The sequence below is a fragment of the Dermacentor silvarum genome, chromosome 7 (assembly GCF_013339745.2).
Source record: "Dermacentor silvarum isolate Dsil-2018 chromosome 7, BIME_Dsil_1.4, whole genome shotgun sequence".
Lineage (NCBI taxonomy): Eukaryota > Metazoa > Arthropoda > Arachnida > Ixodida > Ixodidae > Dermacentor > Dermacentor silvarum.
Window position 1 is genome coordinate 96,234,319 of NC_051160.1, and position 14,767 is coordinate 96,249,085.

Sequence of the window (14,767 nt, forward strand, 5' to 3'; positions counted from 1 at the left end):
CGATTTTCGGGTGCAAATCACAGATTCCTTGGCAGATATTAAGGAGACTCTTAGGCAAATGGCTTAGGCGATGGCCTCTCTTACTGCAAGGACATCCAAGCTTGAGGAAAAGGTAGACAAATTGAGAGCCAAGAAGCGAATAAAGACTCTGCTTAAGAGCAAGGCAGCTTCCTCGGGGGAGCCCGTTGGTAGTACACGGGCTGAATTGGTTGATATCTCAATGATGGCGGCGAGTAACGGCGTATTGAACTGGATATGGAACTGTTGGGGCTTCTCTCAAAAAAGTGCGGCCCTTCAGCAGTTCCTCAGATCGAGAGATTCGAGACCGCAGATTATTCTTTTAAAGAGGTTTTGGTGGATAGAGTTTCTTTGTCGGGCTACAAATCGTACGTAAAGAAAGGACCGGAGAGTAGGCGGGTCTCCACCCTGGGCTCTAACAAACACACTTTTATCGAGCATCACTTAAACATGGGTAGTTGCAAAATTGAATACCTTTTTGGCGAGTTTATCCCGAGTGGTGAGCTCAGGAATAGCGTATTCATACTCAACGTGTACAGTTCCCCTAGATCGGGGCAGCATCGCTTCACTTCATTGTTGGTTAAGGCGGTTTCTATGACAGGCAAGGCCAGGGCCCCCATTGTTCTGGCCGGATATTTTAATGCCGAGAATCAGGCGTGGGGCTACCCTCACACTACAAGCAAGGGCGAATACCTCTGGCAGGCAGCGGCGGATCTTGGCCTCACGTTAATCACCGATTCCAACTTCCCCACCAGGATTGGCAGCTCCGTGTCACAGGATTCAACTCCGGACCTCACATTCGTGGGGTCGACAGGGGAATTTTCATGGGCTAACTTAGGGGTAGAATTGGGAAGCGATCATTATATTGCTAGCACCGTGCTGCAGCTAGGCAGAAAGCCTCCCAGGGCATTCAACTACATAGACTGGGATCATTTCCGTAAGATCAGGCAGAAAAGAGGGGGAGATTCTCCTGAGAACTTCCAGGAATGGTTGGATAGAGTCAAAAGGGACGTAGGAGAAGTGACCAAGTCGATACACAGGGAGCTGGAGGTCGAGAAAATGGATAGCGGATTAGCACACTTAATAGAGGCCAAGGAATCTATACTGGCTAGGTGGAAAACACAAAAGCTCAATCGTAGGCTTAGAAAGAGGCTAGCCGAGCTAAACAAAAAATTATGGCACACTGTCAAGTGCTTGAGAGAGAGCAATGGGATGAGGTTTGTAACATGGTGGATGGGCAGATGCGATTAGGTGGGAAATGGAACCTACTAAAGTACCTGCTCCACGAGAATAAGACCAAAAGCAATCAGAATCGTGGGGTGGATAAAATTCTTCATGCGGAAAGGCAGCAGCATGGGGATGACGTAATCGTCGCGCGCTTGGCATGGAGGTATCTTACCCTGGCGGACAAGGCTGGGCCCCCGGGGCAGCAATGTCCACGATATGAGGGCAAATCGGCAGAGAGCCTAGACAGGCCGTTTCAGGAGGAGGACGTTCGCGAAACACTACAGAAACTCAATGGCAGGTCAGCCCCGGGACCGGATGGCGTAACCAACAGAATGCTGCGCAATTTAGATGACAGGTCGATTAAGGTCATAATGACAGAGATCAACCACGTTTGGGAGTCGGGTGTATTTCCAGATGAGTGGAAGGTTGCATCGGTGGTTCTCATTCCCAAGCCTGGGTGCAGCCCCGGGACTGAGAATCTCAGACCCATCTCCCTCACGTCTTGTTTGGGCAAGGTGGCGGAGCATGTGATAAAGGATCGGATCTCTAAACACATTGAGGAGGAGGGTCTCTTTCCCAACAACATGATAGGCTTCAGGCCTCACCTCTCCACGCAGGGCATCATGCTACTCATCAAGCACGATATATTAGATAAAGACACCAGGGACACGAGGACCATTCTCGGTCTCGATCTGGAAAAGGCCTTTGACAACCTGTCGCATAAACATATTCTAGACTCGATCTCACGCCTTGACTTGGGGGAGCGATTTTACAGAATCGTGCACTCTTTTCTCGGAGATAGGAGGGCCACAACCAAATTGGGTGACCTAAAATCGAAGGCTGATGATTTCGGGAAAAGGGGTACTCCACAGGGGTCGGTTGTCTCGATGCTCTTGTTTAACATAGCGATGCAGGGCTTGGCCGACGAGCTTGAGCAGATGGAGGGTATTGGCTCCGCAATCTATGCCGACGACATCGCCCTCTGGTGCTCTGGCGGGTCAGAAGGCCACGTTGACGACGCACTGCAAGAGGCGTAGAAAAACACGTCAATCAGATGGATCTCCGGCTCTCACCTTCCAAATCGGAGTTACTTCTATATCGTCCCACTAGAAGAGGACCCAAGCCTAGAGGGTGGAGGCCTCCAGAGGAGATTGATATTGGCGTGCGAACATCGTCCGGCAGCGATATCCCCTAGGGTTAGTTCTCTCCGGGTGCTAGGCAAGATCATTGAAGCTAACGGTCAGCACGGGCGTACTATAGATAAGCTTAGAGGACATGCTGAAGGCATAATCAGACTCATTGCAAGGGTTTCGAACAGAAAAGGAGGCCTTAAGGAAGATAATCACCTCAGGCTTTTTCACGCGTTTCTCATAAGCCATGTGAATTATGCCACTCCGATGCACAGATGGCCGAAACACGAAATGAACAAGTTAAACACACTCATCAGGTAAAGTATCAAGAGAGTCCTAGGACTCCCAATGCACACAAGCACAGAAAACCTAGCAAGCCTTGGCGTCCCCAACACATTAGAGGAAGTTATCGAAGCGCAGCAATCCACACAAACTGCCAGACTCTTGTCTACGGAGGCGGGAAGAGGGATCCTGGCTAAGGTCGGGATCAATCCAAAGACGTTAAGGGATAGGAAAGTTCAGCTTTCGGATAGTGTGAGGCAGGCTATTAAGGTCTCCCCAATTGCGAGGAACGTACATCCGACTTTCAACACTGGCAGGAGGACGACTCGCGCCTCTGCGCTTTTTGGTACGCACATGCGCACGAGGCAGAGTCATGTTTTGCATATGCTACCCAATACGAAGGCGACTCCAGCCATTTTGTTGCTAACATCGTGGACATGAAGGGCCGAGTGTTATCGGCCGCGTCAATCAGGACGTCATCGGCTTGCAAGGCGGAGCAGCTGGCCCTTGCGCTGGCGCTCCTTCGGTCTGACAGGGAAGATATTTATACGGACTCGAGATCAGCCCTTCGAGCTTTCTCGACTGGGGCAGTTTGTGAAGAGGTTGGTAGGGCACTTGAGGGTAAGGTGTTTGCTCATCACGTCATTACATGGTTCCCGGCGCACGAGGGCGCAGAACTAGAGGGGCTAGCCAACATTAATGAGTTGGTCCTTGCCCGGGCGCGAGGTCTTGCCGGCCGCGCCGGGCACTGGGAGGCCGGTGTGCCGGGTGGGACCGGCGACGGGCTTGGTCCGACCTTTTCGGAGGCAGAACCCCCCCCCCCCCCGTTTCAGGGACATTCTCTCCACCTTCAAAGAGATCACTAGCCACTATCACATGAGTCGCAGGGCTTTCCCCCTGCCACATCAAAATATCACGAGGCCTCAAGCCATGACCCTCAGGCTAATACAAACGAACTCGTATCCCACACTCTCCGTCATCAGTAGGTACATGGAGGTCTCCCCTCTGTGTCCCGACTGCGGCGGAGTTGGCGATTCTAAACACATGCTCTGGGAGTGCCCCTCTTTACAGTACCACACGGACCACGTATTTATGGTGGAAGCATTTTATTAATTGGTCAAGAGCCACGAATGGATTAATCAACTCCGGGCTGTCCAGAAGGTCCACGATGTGGCGGTGAGGCTTGGCCTTCCCGTCCCAAGGTGGGAGCGGCTCACAGTCTTGCCCCTATAAAAACGGGGTGAAGATTCTTCCGTACCTTAATAAATGTTACCACCACCACCACCAACCTGAATTCGTCCTCTTTTATCTTTACTGCGTCTAGGTTGGCCTGTTTCCTCTTGACTAATTTTATTCTTTCTCTCTTCAAAGTCAAAGAAATCCTAGACCTCACTAACCTATGGTCACTGCACTTTAGCTTTCCTAACACTTCTACATCCTGCACTATTCTGGGATCAGCAGAGAGTATGAAAATGATTTCGTTCCTTGATTCTGCATTAGGGCTCTTCCAGGCCAACTTCCTGTTGCTGCGCTTCCTGAAGAAGGTATTCATTATTCGGAGCCAATTCCTTTCTGCGAACTCTACCAACATCTCTCCTCTAGTGTTTCTAGAATAGATGCCATAGTTGTCAATCTGGCTCACCAGCCTGCCTCTTCCCCACTTTTGCACAAAAGTCGCCTATGACTACAGTATACTGAGTTTGCACATTTCTCATTGATAAATCAACATCTTCATAGAACTGTTCTATTTCTTCATCATCGCGACTGGAAGTTGGGGCGTAGGCTTGTACTACCTTCATTCTATACCTCCTAATTAGCTTTGTTACGACGACTGCTACCCTCTCATTAATGCTGTAGAATTCATGAATGTTGCGCGCAATGTCCTTACGGACTACAAATCCTACTCCGAATTTTCTCCTATCTGGAAGACCCCTGTAGCAGAGGGCATGCATGGCCGTTAGTCAGCACTGTATAGCCTCTCCAGTTTTTCCGACCTCACTAAGGCCAATTATATCCCAGGCAATACCTGATAATTCTTCAAATAGCCCTTCTAAGCTAGCCTCACTCGAGTGGGTGCGCGTGTTGAACGTTGCCAGGTTCACTTTTCAGTGGTGGCCTGTCCGGACGCTTAGAGATTCATAGGACCCTCTACCACGTCACAGGTCTGACCGCCGCCTTGGTCAGATGCTCGGCAGCCGCTGGGGACTGAGGGCCATGAGTTAATTGTAGGAGTCATGAGGAAGGTAGCGGCCCAATACCGCACCAGGGAGGCCAATTCCTGTTCTGGTGTGAGAGTGACTTTGTTGAAGCTCTCTGCGATATTTCTTTTTGCCGGTGTAAGGCGTCACTCCATGCCTGAAAATGTAGTGGACTGGAGCAGGATTCGAACTTACGACCTTCAGATTAGAGGCAGGGTGTTCTGCCTCTGCTCCACACCACCACTTCGGTAAAAATATATCATAGAACAAAACATAAGTGACACTAGAGCTTCAAGAACCCTTCAAGAGCGAACAGTGTTGGCCTCGGCGCTATCCTCGCGCAACGCAAGCAACGGTTCCCTGAGTATGTCGTCGCTTATTCCAGCCGAACGCTTACGAAAGCCGGGAATAATTACATCGTGACAGAAAAAGAATGTCTCGCGATCATCTGGGCTCTTACTAAGTTCCGGCCAAATTTGTATGGCCGCCCATTTGATGTTATCACGGACGACCACGCACTGTGTTGCTGGCGTCATTGAAGGATCCGTCCGGCCGTCTTGCAAGTTGGGCACTTCGCCTGCAAGACTACTACATCCGCGTACTCTACCGCAGCCGATAACGCTAGTCGGACGCCGATGCCCTCTCGCGCTCTCCCTTGGCTGAAAACAATGTAGAGGTTTAGCTTCTCCGGTAATCGGTTAAACGCGGGCGGTCCGGGCGTTGGGGCGTGTTGGCGGATCCGTTAAGGTGAGCGGCCTGTATGGTGCTGCCACGTGGTGGCGCAAAGCGCGAACTCACAAAAACAACTAATATTGCATTAACTAAGTGTATTCTACTTCGCTGCTGGTGTAAATTTTCCGCAGAAACACGATTACGCCACTGCCGAAAATTTACACCAGCAGCGAAGTAGAATACACTTGGTTACTGCGATATTAGCTGTTTTTGTCAGTTTGAGGTCTGCGCCACCAAGAGGCGGCACCATACAGGCCGCTGACGTTTACGGTTGCGCCAACGCGCCCCAACGCCCGGACCGCCCGCGTTTACCCGATTACCGGACCAGTTGAACCTCTGTAATATATCAGAGGTGGCCATAGCGCTAGAAGACACGGACAAGAACGAGAGAACAGGACGAGCATTAACTTTCAACTGAGTGTTTATTTCGAGAAACAACCATATTTGTAGGCCCGCATACAGAAAAGGCCCAATCATCGCACATGAAAACCAGCCGCATCCAGGAACGTAAATTCATTTGTAGTCAGCGCAACTGAAGGGGAGCTGATGCAGCTATCACCAGCCCTCGCTATCAGAGTGGCTTCAACAACCTCTCGCGTAACTTTATCTACATTTCTGTACAAAACGGAACACTCATTGAACACAGGTTTGCACCCACAATCACTGCAATGCACAGAAACATGACCATCTCGGTATCGGTTCAATTTTTGTTTGTGTTCTCCTAACTTATCATTCAGGCACTTCCCAGACTGTCTAATGTAAACTTTCCCGCACGATAACGGTAGGCGATACACAACATTCTTTACGCACGACACAAAAGGGGTCTGATGATTCTTTTTACAACCTCCGCGTATCTTGGCAAACGGATCAGTGGCACTGCATAACCTAAGCAATTTATGTGGAGCGGAAAATATTACATCTACTTCAACCTTTCGTCCAATCTTCTTTAGAGCGTGTGATACGTTATGCAAATATGGCACAACCTTTTTCATGTTGTCACTACTGCTCACGTGGGTGCCATTCCGTTTCTTTAGCTTCCTTATAGCACTTTCTGCTACTGATATAAGTACATGGTTAGGGTATCCTGCGTCCAATAGACGTTCTTTTTGTATGTCAAAGCTGCTAGACATTTTATAGGGGCATGATTTGCGGAACGCCTTGTCAAGACACAGATTAGCGATTGCTCGTTTCACCAGCTTAGAAGGTGATGAGTGATGCGGAAGCAGCATGTTATTGTCACGAGGATGATATTCCCAACAAATATGATGATCGAACAGAAAAATTCTTACGTCTAAAAACTGGATGGAATTATTGACTGGTAGTTCATGTGTTATCTCCAGATTGTCAAGACATCGAGAAAAAATGTTAACTACATCATTTACAGATTGAGTGGAATCAAACAGGACTAGGTAATCATCTACATATCTAAAAACTTTGGTGATATTCACCGCTGACATACAAGTTTCTATAACTTTGTCATAATGAGCCAGGAATATATCACTGAGTATGGGTGCCAGACACGACCCAATGCAACCCCCTCTCTTTTGAAGGTAGATGTGTCCTTGGCATTGAGCGTAGGTTGATTGCAAATAAAACGTAAGAAGCTCTAAGAACCCACTAGCTGATATGCGTGTCTTAGTCTGAAACCCAATTACTCCAAAATGATCAATGCATTCTTCAACACATGCCAAAAGGGGCCTCTGGGGCATGGAGTAGTACAAGTCCTTCATGTCAATAGAACAGGCTGAAATGCCCTTGTCCCAATTCGTTCTAAAGAACTGCACCACATCACTCGAGCTTCTTGCAATGAACGGATCATCGATGTGCAACATGCGTAATGAATCCCGAAGAAAACTGGCGAGCGCTTTCTTCCAAGTACCTCTCTCTGACAATATCACTCTAAAAGGCCAATCCAGTTTGTGAGTTTTCACAGAAAACACGACTTTCAAGTGAAGGTCCGCACTTTTCTCCAAGCGCTTCCCTAGCCGGGCTACTACCACTACATGGTAATAGCTGCATCAGATCCCCTTCAGTTGCGCTGACTACAAATGAATTTGCGTTCCTGGATGCGGCTGGTTTTCATGTGCGATGATTGGGCCTTTTCTGTATGCGGGCCTACAAATACGGTTGTTTCTCGAAATAAACACTCAGTTGAAAGTTAGCGCTCGTCCTGTTCTCTCGTTCTTGTCCGTGTCTTCTAGCGCTATGGCCACCTCGGATGTATCTAACCAACTAGCCCAAAAAGCCATACTTGTAGACTCTCTAATATATCTCGGTTGACTGTGTCTTCCATCGACCTTCGCACCATCGCTTCCGAACAGCGCAAGGACCCTTGGATTGCGTCGCTTATAGGCTGGCTGTCTGATCAATCGACCAGGTCAACAACCCGCACGTTGCGCCGTCAAGCTCACCATTTCGCCATTCGCGACGACCTGCTTCACCGGCGCAATTACAGCTCCGACGGCCGCCAGTGGTTGTTAGTAGTGCCTCGCAGCCTGCGTTCCGAAATATGCGCAGCTTTCCACGCCGATCCCCAGTGTGCCCACTACAGGCGTTTTCAAGACTTACCAATACGAACGCCTTCGACAGCGGTACTACTGGCGAGGGATGTACAGCTACGTTCAAAAGTTCGTACGCTCTTGTCCCGATTGTCAGCGCCGGAAATCTTCACCCCGCCTCTCGCCAGCCGGGCTGCAACCTTTACCTTGTCCCACCCGGCCCTTTGGGCGCGTCGGTATAGATTTGTACGGGCCCCTTCCCATGGCCTAGGCTGGAAACCGCTGGGCCATTGTGGCGGTTGACCACCTTACGCGATACGCTGAAACTGTGGCGCTTCCGGCAGCTACAGTGCGCGACGTTGCCTCCTTCCTGCTTCGTCGATTCATCCTACGTCATGGGCCACCCCAGGAGCTGCTCAGTGACCATGGACGTGTCTTCCTCTCCGAAGTAGTTGAAGCTGTTCTCAAAGAGTGCTACGTTGTTCATCGCACAACAATGACGTACATCCTCGAACCAATGGACTCACGGAACGATTCAACCGTACGCTCGGCGACATGCTCGCAATGTACGTCTCCTCCGACAACACAAACTGGGACGCCATTCTGCCCTTCGTCACCTACGCGTACAATTCCGCTACTCAGAGCACTACAGGTTTTTCGCCATATTTCTTATTGTACGGCCGGCACCCATCGCACACCATCGACACAATGCTACCATACCGGCCCGACGCATCTGAATGTGCGCCCATTTCTGATACGGTGAGACGTGCCGAAGAGTGCCGTGACCTCGCCCGGGCCTTTACCTCCAATGACCAAGAGCGCCAGAAGAACAGTCGCGGTGACACCATCTCTGCGCCCACCTTTCTTCCTGGAGCGCTTGTGTGGCTCTCAGTTCCTTCCGCTGCACCTGGTTTGTCTCCCAAGTTAATGCCTCAGTATGAAGGTCCTACCGCATTGTCGAGCGTGCATCACCCGTCAACTATGTGACTGAGCCCGTTGAACCATCTTCGGACATGCGCCGTCGCGAACGCGACATTGTCAACGTCGAGCGCCTCAAGCCGTATTATGATCTCCTAATAGTGACGAACTGTCAGGTCGCTCGACGGCTCCCTTTTTCGTCCCCGGGGTAATTGTAGTGAAGAAGAGGGACGATGCAGTGGGGCTTCCTTACCAGCGCTGTCTAGTGGGTCAGTCTCTCCAGCGCATCGCTCGGACTACGCCGCTCGCGCTCGCCGTTCCCTGAACTGATCGAATGGTCAGCCTTAACTCTTGCGTGCAATAAACGCCTTTACAGATGATATAAAACCTATTTGTACACCATCCACATCCACATCCATCGTATGTGAGAAGACACTACACAGCCAGTGCATTTTTACAATGAATACAGTGCAACTCAGCACACCACTTTGTGGTACACACGTTTCTGTGTAAATACACCCGACAAGACAACGCCAACCCTAACACGGAACATGTGAATAGATAGACAGCTTTGAATGACGTTAAATAGATTGCCTCGGACTCCCATTCCAGCCATATAATGGAGAATTACATAGCGCCAAGTTGTGTCGTATGCCATCTCTATGTCTAAAGATACCGATAATAAAAACTGTGTGTGCACAAAGCCATCGCGGATCTTCACGTCAATGCGGAAAAGATGATCCGTTGTGGATCTACCCGCCCTAAAACCTCACGGCAAGGAGTCCATTATTTTGGTGACTTCAAGGTAATAAATCAGGCGTCGGTTTTCCATTTTCTCAAAGAGCCGACTTAGCTGCTGGCCCAAGACGGCGCATTGCCCTCTTTGAGAATAGGTATTAGGACTGCTGCTTTCCAGAGGGACGGAATATAGCTGGTAGGTAATTTAAAAAGTGATAGGAGTCTTCTTCGGCGAGTACGTGTTCGATTATCTCGTAAGCGATTCGATTCTTATCAGGGGCCGATTTATTAGAACGATTTAGTGCAGCCTGAAATTCCGCCATGTTAAATGGGTGCTTGTCAGGTTCGTTTCTATTTCCTCTCCGATCGGGAGGCAGTCGCTCCGCTTGTCGCTGCTATCTTAGAAATGCATCTGAGTAATGGGTCTGAACCAGAAATGTACTCAAAGTGTGCCCCTAGAGAATCGAGTGTCTCCTTGTGTACTTACTTAATAAATTGGGGCCATGATTTCGTTTTCTCCTTTAAATTTGGCACTACCTTTTCTGGTACTTTAGACCAAGTTCTTCGTTTTATGATGAATACGTTGTTTCTGAACATGTCCGAGTAATTACCCTCATACACCCCCCCTCCCCATCGAAATATGCAGCGTACAAGCCGCACCACATTCATTCAAAACACTCCTGCTATCTCGATGTTTTATGATCATTCAAACCTAACTGCAGCACCGTGAAGTTCTGTGCCTTTGCTCTTCAGTTTACATCATGGAAATAAACAGCGCAACTTCTACGCAGGCCGTAGGACAGGAAGACACACAGAAGCGCTGAACTCACAACTTACTTTTATTGAACACGTAGCGACATCTATATGGAAAACTTATCACAGTGGAAGCATACAGAAAAAGATGAAAAACGCATGCGCAACAATAGAAAGGCATTTTGCACATGCCATACTATTGCAAGTGTACATACGATAACGCGTTTGCCTCTTGCTGCAATACTGTATTTATTTTATTCTTTATGCGATTGAAGAATGGCTCATGCACCTGTGTTGTGCTTTCTGAATGTGGTAAGTTTCAATGATCAAGCGGGTTAGACTGTCTCGCAATGATTTCTCGCAATGATGTTAGTTGTACTTAAGTTCAGTATGCATAGCTTGCACGGCAGTGCAGGTTAAAGTGAGTCGGTTCGTTATTCTCTAATTCTTCTATTTTCATGTTCCGTTATACTGGAATTTACACACCTTTCTTATTGATCTATGTAGCGCCATCCACACGATAAGCACCGTTTATTTCAAATGCCTGCATTACATTTCATTGACTGTTACATGTGCTTGACATTCTAGGCTACATTTCTATCTTTGCTATCCCTCAATCTTGTCTCGAACACGTGGGAAGATGCTAGGTAACTAGCGCTGTGCAGAAAACACAACACCGACGTCATATAAGATTTCAACCCTCTTTAAGCCGTGCGGCATAGGATACAAACACGGTACGACGGCTAGCCTCTATTTTAGACGGCGATGAACTATGAAGGCAACAACATTTCTGATATCATAGCTATTTTCATCATCATCATCAGCCTATTTTCATATCCACTGCAGGACGAACGCCTGATCTCCCTGTGATCTCCAATTACCCCTGTCTTGCGCTAGTTGATTCCAAATTGCGCCTGCAAATTTCCTAATTGATCACCCCACCTAATTTTCTGCCATCCTCGACTGTGCTTCAATTCTCTTGGCACCCATTCTGGGTGCCCAACTCTTGGCACCCAACTCTATTGGCACCCAACTCTATTTTTTTCTCTTAATGTCAGTTAGAATATCGGCTGTTCCCGTTTTCTTTCGTTCCATCGCTGTCTGTGGGGTCATTGACTTGTTCCCCTGCTTCTTTCTTTAACCCCAAGTTTCTGCCCCATATATTAGCACCAGTAAAATGCTATGATTGTACACCTTTTTTTCGAACTACAGTGGTAAGCTCCCAGTCAGGATTTGGCAATGCCTGCCATATTTACTCCAACCCATTTTTATTCTTCTTTGAATTTCCTTCTCATAATCACGGTCCCCTGTGAGTAATTGACCTGGATAAACGTACTCCTGTACGGACTGTAGAGGCTGACTGACGATCCTGAATACTTGTTCTCTTGCTATGCTGTTGAACATTAAGTTTGTCGTCTGCATATTAATATACAAACCCCACTCTTACACTTTCTCGGTTAAGGTCGTCAATTATCTGTTGTAATTCGGCCCCACTGTTGCTGAATAGGACAATGTCATCTGCAAACCGAAATTTGGTGAGATATTCGCCGTTGATCCTCACTCCTAAACCTTTCCAGTCTAATGGCTTCAATACTTCTTCTAAGCATGCAGTGAATAGCATTCGACACATTGTGTCTGCTTGCCTGACCCCTTTTTTGATAGGTAAGTTTCTACTTTTTTTGTGGAGAACCAATGTACTGTGGGAGTTTTGTAGATACTTGCCAAGATATTCACGTATGTCTCTGGCACTCTATTTTATGTCTATTTGTAACTATTCTGTACCTATTTTATGTCTCCCGAACATTATACTCCCTATACGATCTTCTCTTTTTTTCAGCGTAGAGTAAGCACCACTGTGTAACGTATATTTCCGTGTAAAGTTTTTGCATGCTAAGTACTTTTATAAGGTGTTCCCTATTGGCGTTTATAGGTTATGATTTTCTGCTGCATGAAAACTGCATTTGTGATTGTTTGCCTTTAGCATCCAGCTGTGGTGAAGTTTCACGAAGGATCTTATGGCACATCGGTTTATAAATGATGAGTCCCGGAACTGGTAGTTTTTTGAATGCGTGAAGGCACGGTTGAGCCGAATGGGCTATATTTGATGAGTTCCAAACTCTCAGGTCATATTTGTTGACATGGCCTGTGAAAGAGAGAAAGGAAGGTATAAAGGCAATGCTTTACGTAGCTTTTCTATATAGCAGTATTGTACTAAGAGAATCAATATCATTCCCCTGTTACCTACTGTAAAGAAATCAGTAGATCAAAGTATTCATTGCCGTTTGAGGTCACTGCTAGCTATCATCGTCATTACCATTTGACACAACTGTTTACACGATTGTGTAGAGTGTCATCCAACGTTTTTGTGTAATTGCTGCAGTGGTTGACGAGAATTGCTGCTTAATAGCTGCAGTGGCTGACGACAAATAAAACTTATCTGCATGCCATCCTAGCGGACATCTATTATGTTGCAGCAGCAGCGCCATTGGCATGATCGGTGGCGAGAGAGCCCAGACGCCCTCGCGTCAAGATGACTATACATGTGCATGAATAGTCAACTTGAGGCACTGGATATGTGCAAGAGGGCATGTCGCACTGGATATGTTCCTTATGTACAACATGGGTCATTGCCTTCATGCAATTGGGCCTATGACCTTATGCCCGTGAACATACCTGATGAATATTCTCGAATATAGGTGCCGGTGTGGAGGTGGAATGGGCTGATGTGGAGGTGCCGTGCTGAGAAACATTGGCAGATCCCATCTCCCGACAGCTGAGGTTGGTAATGCGCTTAGCAATGAAGCAATATAGCGACGCAGGTTATTGCTAACGTCAAAACGCCGGATGTGTATGAGACGTGCAATGTAGTGGCCTTCCCGTGTCGGGTTTCCCTATGAAAACTCTGCACAATTTAATAAATGCCGAAGGAAGCGCGCGCGATGCATCTGAAATGCTTACGCACCGGTGCATGCACTAAGAACGCATCATGCCGCTTCCAGGCTCATTTGCGACGCTGTGGCAGGATGGATGACTGTTATGAGCGTCCCATTTGAAACGGGGTGGTGGTATGCGCCACCAAGCTCTTGCCCTTATTTTGTCTAATGTCCTACCTACCTATTTAGAGAAACACACACGCGCGCGCACGCACGAACGCATGCACGCACGCACACACGCACGCACGCACGCACACACACACACACACACACACACACATACATACACAAAGAATTTACAGAATCGAACTACGACATGGTAATTTTGCTTCGTACGCATCCATTTGTGGTCTCCCCACTTTTCTGCCACCAAACCACCAATCGCCTCTTACTAATCTCTACTGCGGATATCTTTACTTGCCTCCTGCCAACCCTGAACCGAAGGGCTTCAAGGAGGCCAGAGGAGCCTAAACCGACAGCTGGGTTGACATATTCTCTTTCTAACAAAACATGTTCCATCGTTTCCCTTGTTTGTATAGCCTTAAAAATTCGTGGCCGATAACTGCCACTGTGACCGATGTTTGTGCTCCACTGATATCTGTTTCCGGCATGAGGTATCGCCTTATGAGAACAATGTTCTACCCACTGCCTCTGAGTACGGATACTTTTTGTCCCTGCTGCATTCCCACCACAACAGGCATAGGAGTTTCCGTGGCTACTGAGATGAACGCATCGTGACGGTACGTGTTTTGTCACTGAATTTCCAGTGTTCACTTTGCTTTCTGCCAGTGTTCACTTTGCTTTCTTTGTCAGTTTTGCTTTCATGTGAGATGATACAAGCAGCCTTACTCTCTGGCCTGATTCAGCAGGTTTCTATCGTGTGCCTGCACCGTGCGATCACATCGCACTTTGGCGATGAAGTACGAGTGGAACGCTCACGACAATTCATACCTTGATGGTTCATTTCTACACAAAGGTAATATTGTAACGTAGGCTGAAGACGGAGGCTTGCAAAATAGACGCGTTCAATTAATGGAGAGCCAGAAGAAGAGCGTGCAGCATACGTGCTTCATCTTCTTTCATGGTGCCGACGTTTGCGCGCGCCGTCACGCGGTGCAGAAGCCCCATATCACTGTGTCAATTACCCCCGTGCGAAAAGTGACCGTCTCGGAGGCGTGAAGAAGTTCTTTCAGTGAAGTCGACGGCAAGAAATGGAGCTTCTGAGGTGCATTTGGAGGTTGACGTACGCTCATGGTATGATTTCATGCGTACTACATGAAGGATCTTAACGCGAGAATGACGACGGAGTGAACTGGGGTCAGAACTGCAGGGGACGGCTT

General features: G+C 48.1%; 1 protein-coding gene across 1 annotated transcript in view; it reads right to left on the reverse strand.

Annotated features, from left to right (window-relative positions):
- Positions 1–12,191: 12,191 nt before the first annotated feature.
- The window catches only part of LOC119458294 (uncharacterized), a 67,933-nt gene continuing 65,357 nt past the window's right edge, over positions 12,192–14,767 (reverse strand). Inside the window, exon 5 of the mRNA XM_037720128.2 lies at positions 12,192–12,637. Coding sequence (XP_037576056.1) covers positions 12,426–12,637 — 212 coding nt within the window. The 3' untranslated portion in view covers positions 12,192–12,425. The remainder of the gene's footprint in view (positions 12,638–14,767) is intronic.